The sequence below is a fragment of the Neolamprologus multifasciatus genome, chromosome 14 (genome assembly GCF_963576455.1).
Source record: "Neolamprologus multifasciatus chromosome 14, fNeoMul1.2, whole genome shotgun sequence".
NCBI lineage: Eukaryota > Metazoa > Chordata > Actinopteri > Cichliformes > Cichlidae > Neolamprologus > Neolamprologus multifasciatus.
In genome coordinates, this window is record NC_140452.1 from 33,590,012 (window position 1) to 33,603,533 (window position 13,522).

Here is a 13,522-nt window from a genome sequence, read left to right on the forward strand (position 1 = left end):
GTGTACTCATATATTACTCTCTAATTTCCAGTCAACTCAGTAACCACAGAATGCATATAAAAGCCAGACATATCCACCTTGACATGATGGGTTTGTTTGGGAAGTCATTCTTCATGGTAATTATAAATCCCTTTATAAATTCTTATATAGCGCTTTTCTACTCTCCCGGAGTACTCAAAGCACTCTAAACGCTCTATAATAATTTTCAGTTTGGCATTATCACTTAGTTTTTAGTGAAACCTGGTGCCAGCCTGTTAACTCAGTTAGTAAACTGCATCAATAATTCATTGGGATTTAAAATAAGATGCAACAAAAGATAATCAGCATTTTATTTCAGGGGCAGGGTCTTGGATGGACCCACCTTTGGATTCAGCTACAAGTGGGTATTTAATGAATGCAGTCTGAGGAGCTACAGTTTCCCATAAGAGGAGATCTCGACCTGAAACAATAGGCTAAAATAGGGTTAAATACTTGAACTACAGAGCACTTTGAGGGGGAAAAAATGTAATTCATACACAAAAAGCATACATATCTTTACTTCTAGGACCCAAATTTTTTTCCCTGTTTTGCTCACTTTCCTACCTTTTCTCTGCTGCATCAGTCTCCCCACAAACACAGACACACAATATACAGTGTCTGTCCTTCTCAACTGGGGAGCTGTTAAAAGGGGCATAGCTGGTTCCCTCCCTTGGGAATCTACAGCAAGGGAGAAAGCTGGGTAGCAGCTGAGAGGTGGAGGCTAGTGCTTAGCAGACTGTCAAAGAGCCCCAGCAGCCACCCAGAAATGCTGTGATGGGAGCTGTCTGCAGGAACATGGTACCACAGCAGCTCACAGCGCTGACTGTGTTCAGAGAGTTCATGGGTAATTGGAGCCTGGAAGTGGGAGTAGGAGTAGGTGTTGTGTCCTGTGCTGTTCGAATTATGGTTCTTCAAAGCGTGCACCGTTTTCTTCCACACACATTTTTTGGCATGGCAGCAGCAATTAGACTGCTGAAATGTGACAATTAACGGTACATTCATTCACGCTGGCCGTGTTTGGCACCGAGTATTTGATTATTAGTTTGGATCATTCGGTGAGAAGAACAAAGGAAGCTGAGCTAAAGTAACCAGCTGAGAAGCAGGAATGAAAAAGAGCTACAGTGGAGCTCATTAGCAGTAACAGCATATTCGGAACTAAAAATAGAAATTGACCTCAAACACTAAGTTATAATGCCAACGCTATCTTCAGCTGGTAAAACACAGGATGGAGTGAGCTGAAAGCAAACTGATGCTGATCTTCTTGCCCTCTGGGATGAGCATCAGAGGGGGCAAATTATAGCAAGTTGCATGTGTGTGTGTGTCTATGTGTGTAGCACATCGACCTGGAGTGATGGAGGAGATCATTCATAACTTAGACTACTGTGATGTCCTGGTGCTGGGGGAGGAGCTGAGCCCAGAGCACGAATCTCTCCAACTGCAACGAAGTGCTCTGCTTGGAAAACACCTTGATGCAACCAACTCCACCTCTGGCATGTCCATATACGGTAGGTTACTGATGCCTTTTTAGCTGGCTCCCATCTACCACTACTACATATACTAGCTGGACAAAGCTGTGCTGTCTCTCTCTCCTTCCACAGGCGTGGACTCCATGTCCAACTATGAGCAGGTGATCCGAGAGGTGCGCTACTACAACTGGCGTCCCGGGCAGCTAACAGAGAGGCGTTTTCGCCTCACCTGTTCAGAGCTCAACGGACGCTACACCAGCAACGAGTTCAGCCTTGAGGTCAGTGTGAATCACAGACAGGGTCCTCTTCATACTTATTTTTGGCATCTATCAAAGTAATCCATATTTAATAAAGAAAAGATTTTAATGAGATGTATTTATATCATATTTGGCCTTTCAGTTCATCCTCTGTCTGATTCAAGCAGTTCTTCTTCTCTCCCTTTAAGATACTGTAGCTTTCTCCTGATTGGCTGCCACTTGAAAACAGAAGGTTTAGAACAGCATGAGTTGGGTGCCTGAGATAGCCATGTTAATTGTATCCATCACATGGTCTAGATGCCAGGTCTCTCTTGGAAATGAGATTTTTAATCTCAATTAGATTTTTGCCTGGATAAATAAAGGCCTAATTAAAAAAATAAATCCCCACTTGTGTCACTTCACAGATCTGAGAGTTGAAAAGTACTCTTCAAAAGCGAGGACTAAAGGATTACTTGCATACATTACATTCGCGTCATTATGTGGAAGTATGAACGTCTAACGAGAGTAGCCATCATTAAAAGTATACATAGAAAATAAGGAAAACCATAATGGATTATTTTAAAATTTGTGTAGTGAATTCACCTGTTGACCATTCTAGAAAAAAACCTTACGGGAGCATTGTTACTGTCCACTAATGTTGAGATTCCCAAAATATGGACCAGGGAATCTCTGCTTTAGTGAAGGTACTGCAGGTGGGTCACAGCGATGACATAAATTCAGTTTGAAATTACTAGTATGTAGAATTACATATTTATTTATAAACTTTTATTTATTTATTTATATAAAAAGTTAATTAAAACTGGAGTTAATTCACTTTAGTTTAGGTGGTTAGTTTGTGAATTTACTGCTCTTGTACTGAAGTTTGTGTCCCTTGTATGTGACTGGAAAGCATTAGCAGTTTATAGCCAACAGCCTGTGCTGTTCATGTATTTTGAATAAAATGGAAATGCATCACTTTCTCGTGTATTTTAATTAGAATGAAGGTCGGGTAGGCCCCATGAGATTTTCAGTTTTTTAAGTGTGTCGTGGCACTCTGGGACTTTGGGAATGTGTTGAGAATAGCTGAAACTATTTGTTTAGACGGAAATTGAATCTCCAGTTAGTTTGATAATCACCTGAGAATTTTGTTATACATTATAATCCCTTTTCATATAAACCCTCCATGTTTCCTATCCATGTGGTGGTCAAGGCTCTATTGATCATGGTAGCTGCATCAACATACTATTTTCTGCCACACATTTACGCCTACAATGGAGGGAGAAACTATAAAGTTTGGGTGACCAGTGTAGCCACGTTTGCCATTTTTTAATCGGAATATTGAAGGCTGAAGTAAACTAGAATTATCTTTTAAAGCAATATGCCAAACATTAACAAGTTCTTGCAGTCCAGATGTAAAGACTTTCTTCTGTTCTTCATCAAATGACAGTTTAATTTGTTTTTACACAACTGTGTGAAAATTTGCATTCAGTTTTTATGATGTAAAGACAATGACTAGTTCATTAATCAAAAGCAAACTGTATGATTGTTAAAATTTATATTTTAAGTGTATGGAAATTTGTTTTTAATGAGCTGGACTATTAATTATTCAGGTTAATGCATTTATACCCAGTGCTTTTAATTTTACTCAGCCCGCCCACTCCCAGACAAGCTTCAAGTATTTCTAAAAGGCAATGTAAGAAGATGTAACTGACAAGCAGCTTGAATAAAACAGATGTACATTGTGCTCAAAAATCATAAATATCACTAAGTGCCACTAGAGATCGTGTTGCTTTTTACTACCACGTGAAGCAAAGTGCTTGAACTGGCAAAGTGACTGAGCTGACTCAGCTCAGGTCTCCACTTTAACTTTCAGGGCGAATTTAAAAAAGAACCTCGATAAGCCTTCCAGCTGTGCCACTTCAGCCTCTTAGTAGCAAAATACCCTCTAAAATACCCAGGCTGGAAAAAGAGTTAAACATGTCTAAAGAGGCCTCAGTGCAACTTTGAACACCAAAGTCAGAGTAGGCCTCACATTAACACACTCACACACACACACACACACACACACACCTGTTCTTTGTGCATCTGTCCCTACTCTGAGAAAGGTTTGACTTATTGATCCATCCCTGGTGTTCACACTCAAGTATTGATTTGGTTCTGTCTCCTAAAATATCCAAGCATAAATTTGCTTCCACATTTATTCCATTTTCATTTTTCACTGATTATAATATCCGTCGTTAGAGTTGAGGCTTTTTTGGTTGTGCAGGTAAACATTGAATGTTGTAAAATGTTTATTTTGATGGCCGTACTTTCTAAAATCTTCGCTCCTGCTTCATGTGTCCTCAACCAAGGTGAGCTTCCTGCACAGTGGAGAAGCGCGGGAACACGTCAATCACGTGGTAGCTCCACCTCCGTACGTGCAGGTGGTCCACCATCCGTCCATGATCCAGGATCTGTACCCCGTCCACAGCTCGGGTAAGAAAAAAGCAACTGGGGTGGATTGTTTACATTTTTTTTAACGTCACCTTCAGCCAGGATAGATTATGATTATTAATACATTATCGGTGCGATAGACAGGAAGACAGGTTTTATTTTTAATATAAACCAGAGTTATGGTGTCATTAGCATCAGAAACAACCTGTTAAAGCAATTCTAGGCCAGTGAAAAAGCTGAAATGGATTAAGGTAAAAAGCAAAAGGTCCAAAGTGAAAGAAACATTTTAGGTCACCAAAAACTGAAACATCTTATTTTATTACATGAAATCTCTGCCTGCCCGTGAACTCCTCCTAGATCATCAGGAGTTGAGCAACCATACTTGGCACCTGTTGGGTTTTAACTATGTCAGATGTTAGAAAAACATCAGGTTGCCTAGCAACCACCTACCAGAGCATTTATGTACCTGTAACAACTTATAAAACCACCATTTTGATTTCATAACAGTAACATCTAATATGTATATAATACATCTGAATTACGCATGTTATATATTAATCCTATCGTGTTGCCGGGCAACCACCATCCAAATGACCTGTTTTTACCTTTTATACACCTGTAAGGCCTCATGAAAGCATCCTGTCATTTCGATTTCATGACAGTACCATCTCATTTATATCCACAAAAGCTGCCACCAACTAGCACCAGGCTAACATGACCCATATAAACATCTCCAACCCATATTCTGCTTTTTTTAATGTGATCAAGTATATTGATAAGTATAAGTTTGCCAACCAAACAGTACTGTAGTATGGGCAGGTACCAGTAAACTAAATTTCATACCGAACAGGACTTGAAAGTAGCTGTAGAAGTAAATGAATCCCTGAAGATTATTGTAGCCGGCTGCTATAGGTTAAGCTGTTAGTTACAAAGCCCTCTGCATGCACAAATGCAATGTTTGAACAGACTGTCTTACTACACATTCTGAGTTATCACTCTATTGCAGGTATTAGTACTCTATAGTGAATAAAGGACAGTTGAAGACAGACTGTGGTTGTTAGGGGTTCATTCTAAAGCTACATAGAGTCTGCTTCAATAATATTGAGGTTGAACACTCCTGGAACAAAAACTCAAAAGAAATGTGGAGTGGCTAAATGGGTCATGTGGTGAGGTACCTGTGAATGCAGGTATGTGGTGGAGATGTTTAAAAGAAAGAAAACCAAACAAATCAGCCTGTTTTAACAATGTCTGTCTGTCTCCTACACAAAACGAGAAAAAGGAAGAGCAGACCAGGCGAGGTCATCACAGCACAGTATTTAATAATAATAATAATAATAATGGATTGCATTTATATAGCGCTTTTCGGGGCCCTCAAAGCGCTTTACAATGCCACTATTCATTCACTCTCACATTCACACACTGGTGGAGGCAGCTACAGTTGTAGCCACAGCTGCCCTGGGGCAGACTGACAGAAGCGAGGCTGCCATTTTGCGCCATCGGCCCCTCTGGCCATCACCAGTAGGCGGTAGGTGAAGTGTCTTGCCCAAGGACACAACGACCGAGACTGTCCGAGCCGGGGCTCAAACCAGCAACCTTCCGGTTACAAGGCGAACTCCCAACTCTTTGAGCCACGATCACCCTTTTCGCCGTAACTGTGCAACAAATAGCAGAAAAAGAGAGAAACTCCTCAAACGCCAAATAAATTCAGGGACTCAAACTCGGTCTTTCTATGACAAAGACGAGTATTATCAGCCACTGTAGCTGGCACACGAGGCAGCGCAGGAACTTCAAATAGAGCTCCACACATTGATAGGGAAATTAGTCACTAAGAGACATTTTTAATTAAACTACCCTGCAGAAATAGTTTGGCATTAGTTACCCTGACTCCTGCCCTCATATTGCAGTGTTAATGACCGAAGTATAGCACAGATCCTGGAGGGGGGCACAGAGCGCTGCTTAAATGATCTTACACACAAAGCGTTCATCGTGTGGGGTTTGCAGTGATAGAAATTAGTATTTCCACAAAACGGGTAATGGAGTGAGTTTTAATCGGAAAAAAACGAACATACGAGTGGTGAAAGAAGTCAAAGAAGCAAGAAGGTTCTGAGTAAAGTTCCTGAAATATTGTTTGAGAGCAAAAACTTGCATTTTTGACAGTTGTCAAGTCATTTTGAGACATGAAAAAAAGGAAATCAATAAAGGTAAAGCATTATAAACAAGTCAGAGCTACAAAGCTTAAAGTTATAATACAGAACTAAAAAGTATTAGGAGTCGTGGATTCGTTGCATACATGACTGCTCAGCTTAGAAAATGGGAAAATTCAAATGTGGAAAAAGTGTCGATGTAAACTTGACAAAACACTGCCTCTCAAAGGAAACCATGAGAGACAGAGGGTGAAATGCTGAGACTCAGACTCAGGAGCCTCTGCTGTGCCTGTAAAGAGTTTTTCTGTCAACCATCCATCCCAGTGTAAACATGGCGAGATCCAAGGGAACGCTCCGTTCCGCTTTCTAGTTTGTTTATCGCAGCGCTCATCAGACTGCTGCTTTCCTACTCTGCGCCTCTCCGTGATTGAGGCCCTCCCAAATGATGCAGCAGGCTTCTTACCCTCCTCCTGAGCACATGAGTGATCTGAAGTAAAAAAAAAAAAAAAACATGGAGAGGAGGAGAGACATTGGTCTTAATCTAACACATGAGATTTAATTATTCATCACACTCTAATGGATTCTACTTAGAGTCCTGGAGAGTTCAGTGGCCGATGCTGTTAACGGCTCAGAGTTGGAGGGTGTGTGTGAAAAGGAGGTCAGGGGAGCGCAGAGGGAGGTGGATGGTGGGCAATCGCTGAGCCATACATGGCAAATAAAATGTTTCAATACATTTTCACACCTATGACGCAATTTTGTCTAATGTTTCAGACGGCCTGACGTATGTAGAGTATTAGCAAACGGCAAGATGTGTGTCACATGGTGTGCGTACAGACACACAAGTTACATGAAGGTTCAAGAAGATGTGAAGATCAAAGCCCGTGGATTTAATGTGAAAATCTAGGAGCTAGAGCGAATCAAATGATCAATTGAAGAGTCCTCTGTGTGCCTCAACCTCGTTAAGCAAGCGAGCATGCACGCACACACACACACACACACACACACACACATGCACACACACACTCACACACAGGAGGGACTCGTGGGGAGAGGGCAGGCGCAGAGATGTCGTGTTAGTTCAGTAGGCTCGAGATCAGAGTGGATGAAATAAACATTTTAGTTCAAGAGAAATCCCTCGGTCTGTGTTGTGGGTATGGTACTAAAAGGGTCTATGATATATCTGTGCAGTCATGTGCTGCATACAGGCCAGATCTAAATGTGTTTAAAGCTGGTGGGGGGGCAGAGCCACTAAACACATGAGGAGTAGGGGTAGCTGCAGGATGACAACTGAGTTTTTAAATTTGGTCTTTTTGAAGTTTGTTTTCATGTTCTAACAATTCCCTTTTAAACACAAAAACCACAATTTTAAACCATATTTGTATGAAACCAAGCCAGCATATCCAATTTAACTGGATATTTAAACAACAAGCAACTAGCAGAGCTTTCTTATGTTTAGTGGCAGCAAAGAGAAACATTTCATGTGTTGATCATATAGAGGAAAAACTGAATTAAAATTTTAATATTTCACCCACTTTTTCACCCAGTAAGTGACCATATTTAGGCTACAAGGTGTAGCACCAGCTGGTACCCCCATAAACTATTTGGATGCAGCACAGAGACCTGCTAATTAGTTTGAACAGACTATCAAAATGTTTGCCGAATTTCATGCACCAAAACTGGAGCACAAGCTTCTTGCATGGTCTGTAGCGCACAGAAAGTGCACTTATGTCCCATATTATTGAAGTGAAGAGGCATCAGCAGTGCAAACACAGTTCCGTGACTTGAACTAGCAGATGTGAGGGCTGGCAGAAAGCTGTCCAAACCTGTCAATCGATTGACTTTTTAAGGCTTTTTAAGGCTTTTTAAGACTTTTTAAGGGTTAACGAAATCCAAACAGGTTAGTTATAAAAAATGTAACCTGCCATAAAGTTTTCCTTCAGCCTGAACAGTCTTGCTAAAGTCAACAAGACAGTTCAGCCTGTAGACATGATAACGTTATAAACAGTTAAAATGGGGGTCTGTAGAGACTCGCTCATATTTGGAGCCTGCCTCTAGTGACCATTTAAAGCACTACAGTTTTTTGTCTCTTACCATTTCTCCTTTCTATCTTTTAGCCCTAGATGTTGCAGTCTGTTTTCACTATGCACTGCTGTACAAAATCTTTGTATTTTGCTAGGAAAATATTGTTTGTTCTGTTCTCTATAAAGATGATCCCACACTGCTTAAATAATGTTAAGGTCCGGGCTCTGGGGAGGCCAGTCCATGACTGATAGTGTCACATTGTGTTTTTTCTAAACAGATGTGCTTTTAGTGCATTGGACATTTGACTTCCTGCTCCAAACAATGGCAGAACCTCCACCATCTTTTTCAGATGGCTGTGGACAGTCAATGTTGGATCATCCTAATTTGTACATATTGACAGCATTTTGAACCAGAAGTTGGCCTCATCAGACGTGTTGCTACTGATTTTCAGTCCAGTTCTTGTGTAATCTGGCGTATCTCAGCCTTTTCTCTTTTTTTCCCTTCCTTGAGAATGGCTTCTTGACAGCCATCCTTCCACTGGGACCATTTCTCACAAGCCTTCAGTGAACAGTAGTTGAATCAGAGTCCAGATACATCTCTCAGGTCCGGTGTCAGGTCTTTGTTGGATTTCTTCCTTTTCCATAAGGATGTGACTTTCAGATACTGATCATCTGCTGCTGTAGTTTTTAAAGCCTGCCACTTCTTTTGTCCTCTGCTTATCCAGTTTCCTCAAATTTTTTTAAGGACACACTGCACACCGTGCCGAGATATGCCAAGTTTTCAGCTAATAGCTCTTTGGGAATCACACTGTGAAAACTGTGTTATCTTTGTCAGTTTTCATAGATTCAGCTAAAGAAAAGTGACAAAATGATGTCTTTTTGTAACAAGCTGCTAGTTACGAAGTGTCTAAAGATACGGTTTAGAATGAATGCTTTGATAGGTGTAGACACAACATTGGTTTATTTATCCTTTGAGTCTGGTGCCTTTTTTATGCTTGAATGATTCATATGTCAGTGTTAAGTGGCTTAAAAAAACAAGCCAACATTTCTCTGAAAATGATCAGATGCAAGGACTGAAAAGGCCAACATCCAAAGAAAAACTTTGAAAGACCTACAGAGATCCTGGATAGCTGTTGCCTAAGACCACTAAAGAAATTACAATAACATTTGGCTCCTTTGGGTGGGATGTTGGGTTGCGTACTGATGCAGGCACAGATTAGTAATATGGTGAGATGCTACTTAAGATGTCTGGAGCTTTCTCATCAAGGACCGTAGTACAGTACCTCTCAAGGTCTGCAGCATTCAGCTGGCTGTTCTGGGTATTTTGTGCCCGTGGAAGTGAAAGAATAAACCGATTCAGTACATGCTGAAGATTTTCTGACCAAACAGAATTATGCTGATTTTCTAGGTACAGAGTGACACACTCTTGTGCTTTGGCATTATTATAGTCATTAAATCCCTGATCTCCTTTCATTTGGTTCTCAGGTGTACCGAGTGCTGCCACCGTGGTAATAGTAATGTGTATCGCTGCCCTGGTGGTGGTTGTAGTGTTGGGCATTTACCGCATCCACCTGACCCACCAGCAGGAGGTGAAGTTGGCAGATGCGGCTAAAGAGGCAGACGTGACCTGGGACGAGTCTGCTCTGACGATCACAGTGAACCCAATGGAGGTAGGAGGGAGGGAACTTCAGGAATTAAAAGGATGCTGTCAGGGAGGGAGCATAGGAGCTACCCACAGTGGACCGTGTGTAGTGGGATACTATCCCATTTCTATTTAAGGATAGAAACAAAGGATTGATCCTATTGCGCCACTATTGATCCAAATACCAATACCAGCAATTGGTATCAATGTTGTCAATATTTGGATCAATCCGCCCATCTCTAATGTCTCCTTTGTATTAAACCAGTCAAAGGAAGAATTACTGACATTTCTTGTTTCTTGCTTACTGTCTGATGATTACGTTTGTGAAACTTTGCAAATATTTTTTACCACAGAAGTTGGAGGAGCCTCAGGCTGCAGAGGAGGAAGCCAGCGAGGAGGAGGAAGACGAAGAGGAGGAGGAGGAGGAAGACGACGACGAGGACGACATCACCAGCGCTGAGTCAGATGACAGCGAGGAGGAAATAGACGTCCAGCTACCCAGGATGCAACGCTCGACCAAGAAAGGCCAAAATTGGGACAAAACAACAATATCCTATTGAAACATACACACGTACATACACCCTCACACACACACACACACTCTACAACACATCTATACTCAGATCACATGGCTGAAACAAAAAGACTATGATGTTGATGCTCTAAAAATAAGGTAATATCTCCCCCTACTGGAAGACAACACTTAACCACACACAGTTACACACACAGACACACACACAGTGCAGTGATTTAACCTTAGCCTTGTCACAGAACCTCCTGTTTTATACAGCTGATAAGCGATAATATGACTCTAAAAGTGCTCCTCAATCACATACTTTCGTTGTTCTTAGACGAAGAGATCACCAAATTTAGTTCATTCCCAGAGAGATGTCCCATGAATTATCTCTCTCCCATTCCAATGCAATCTTTAGTGAACTCGAGCTGTAGGAGAAGCCTTTTGTCAATGAAACCCTGCATCATGCATTCAGTTTGATGTGTCAAATTTCACAGTAAGATTTCTGATGTCCCATATAAGAATCAAAATGCAAAACATCCTTTATTTAGGAAAAGTCAATTGCAAAAGTAAAGAAACTGACTATTTTTTGGTTTGTATACTTCATGTTATTTATCAGTCTTTATTCTGGCCTATGTGGCAAAGCCAGGTAATTTTACAGAAATAGCATATTTTAAATGGTACTCAAAAACAAATAGAACAAAAAAAAGGGGAAAAAAGATGATCAATGTGCTGTCACAGACGTCATGTTGAACTAGCCGACAGGGCCTGTGTTCTGGGTTTTTGGGAAAGACAGAGGAGTCTCCTTGTACATTTTTATACGCTCCTTTCTTGTAAATATTGAGTATAGTAGGTGACCCCGACCCACTGAGTCAGCCCCACATTGTCTAACCAGAGACCTTCCTCTCCACCTGTACACAACACACCTCTTCATATGTATGTACACGCCCTAATCCCTTAGCCTGCAGGAGTCTTTCCAGAGCCGAGCCCCAGATCCAGCCTGCGTGTTTTTAGCTCAGTGTTCAGATCATTCTGGCTAATGGCAAACTTGGGTTTGCTCTCGCGGATGCTACTGCCTTTGAAATAGGTGGGTTATTAAAAGCTGCACTAGGTGAGATTTTTGTATTTAAAAAAAGAGAAGAGCCTCTCATTAAACAACAGCAGAAACTCAGTGATAGAGTTTTGATTCAAAGTCAAAAATTCCAGCTGTAAAACACACAATCCTTGGTGCGGAAGCTAGCTTAATGGAATGAAATGTTAGCCGTTAGCTAGTGATTTCAAAAAGGGAAAAACTAAGCTAAAAGAATAACAATAGTGTACCTGGACTTATAAGGTGAATATAATTCAAATCTAAATAAATTAGACTGTTGCTTCATGTCTGCTGGGTGTGTAGATAGTCAGCAGTTAGCCAACACATTAGCCATATCAATTGTGAATTTCACATCTTGCAGAACTTATCTTGGTACAGCTTTTACTTTGTTACCCATCAAACTACTTTGTAGCTCTAAGGTATTGATCATATTTGGCAGAAATTTCAAACCTTCAGAAACCTTCAACAGTGACCAGGCCAATAAATAGTCAAGCTCTCACATTATGCATTTAAAGACACTTTATTGTGGCCTAATGGCCTAAACTAGAAAACACAGCCTTCCTAACTGGATTGCTAGTGTCTACAGAGACATCAGATACACACTGCAAAAAAGTAAATAACAAATTTAAAATAGAAGAGGAACTTCTCCAAACTTCTAACTTTGAAAAAAAAAAACCCGCAGCATTAATGGAAGAAATTTAGGTCTAGAGACTGATGTCACATTACATAAATCCCACCTCATTAGCCAACCCTTGAGGCCGCCGGATTCTGAAGTCGCCTCGTGCAACTTTTAAGAGGACAGAGAGTGGAATGCATTTGGCAGTGTCACGTTTGACGCGATCAGAAAACCCAGTCGTGTTTTTTTTTCCACTTTGAAATGAAGGGGCATTAATCACTGTAGCCATCCTCAATTCAGCTTGTCTGTAGTGTTTGGCAGCGAGAATCCACAAATGACCAACGAAATGATGTTTTTGTCACAAGAAAGCTTGTGCGCTATATGCCAGAAATCGATAAAGGGTTCGGTTAATGTCATAAACACTGGAAAATCTCCTCCTCTAACCTAGTGAGCCTTTGCCAGCTGTCCTGTGGGTATAACTGGGAGAACCTGTTGTATGTGTATACTGTAGCTCTACTGTATGTTCATCTAAAGATCTCATATGTTGTTTAAGAGTTTTCCTCATCTACTGTGACACCTGGTCTTGTGACGCCACTTCCCTTCCTGCACACACCCCTCCTCCTCCCCCCTTGACATCTTTGGTGGATTTTGCATCAGCCCTAATGTTGTCCTGACATTTGTTTTAGAAGAGGACGGTGAAATTAACATCGAAACCTTGTATAATGTGTAAAAGTTTCTTTCTTTTTTTTAGTTTTTTTTTTCTCTGGACTCTTTGGTCTGTTTTCCTTTGGAATGGTCACTACAGCACTTTCTGTAAATTGGCCAATAAAAACTTGTTTTGGAATCTAGCTGTGGGGTCTGTATTTGTGTGACAGTGTGAGTGTTTCTGTGTAGCCAGTAATACATTTTGTGTAACTGCATCTTCTTTGGAGCTCATAATCCTCTTGTGGAAACTGTATGTGAGCAATATCAATTGAATTATGCAAGAAGAACAGTTGTGTACTGTACTAAAAATTAAGTTAAAAACTATTTAAAGGGACTTTTTGTAATCAACTTCTGCACAGTTCAAAAGCTTCATCACCAGGTGGCACGTATGTATGCTGCTGCATTTAAAAATTGTAATCTCTCTTTTTAGCTAGCCCTATTTCCTCTAGATGCTCTGCCTTTTTGCCTAGCCATTAGAAATGACATTGTGTGTGCTTAATGACTCTTCTGTGAAGGCTTTCCACAAGTTTTAGGGGTGTGTTTATGGGAATTTTCAACCGTTCTTCCAGCAGTGCATTTGTGAGGAGTGCAAGAAGGCCTGGCTCGCAGTCTAATTGATCCCAAAGGTGTTCTATCA

General features: G+C 40.9%; 1 protein-coding gene across 1 annotated transcript in view; it reads left to right on the plus strand.

The window, feature by feature from the left end:
- Positions 1 to 12,501, plus strand: part of LOC146504470 (calsyntenin-2-like) — a 325,046-nt gene extending 312,545 nt beyond the window's left edge. Inside the window, exons 13-17 of the mRNA XM_085131085.1 lie at positions 1,353 to 1,523; positions 1,617 to 1,762; positions 4,072 to 4,195; positions 9,804 to 9,988; positions 10,314 to 12,501. Of these exons, the coding sequence (XP_084987211.1) occupies positions 1,353 to 1,523; positions 1,617 to 1,762; positions 4,072 to 4,195; positions 9,804 to 9,988; positions 10,314 to 10,520 (833 nt within the window). The 3' untranslated portion in view covers positions 10,521 to 12,501. The remainder of the gene's footprint in view (positions 1 to 1,352; positions 1,524 to 1,616; positions 1,763 to 4,071; positions 4,196 to 9,803; positions 9,989 to 10,313) is intronic.
- The last annotated feature ends 1,021 nt before the right edge of the window (positions 12,502 to 13,522 follow it).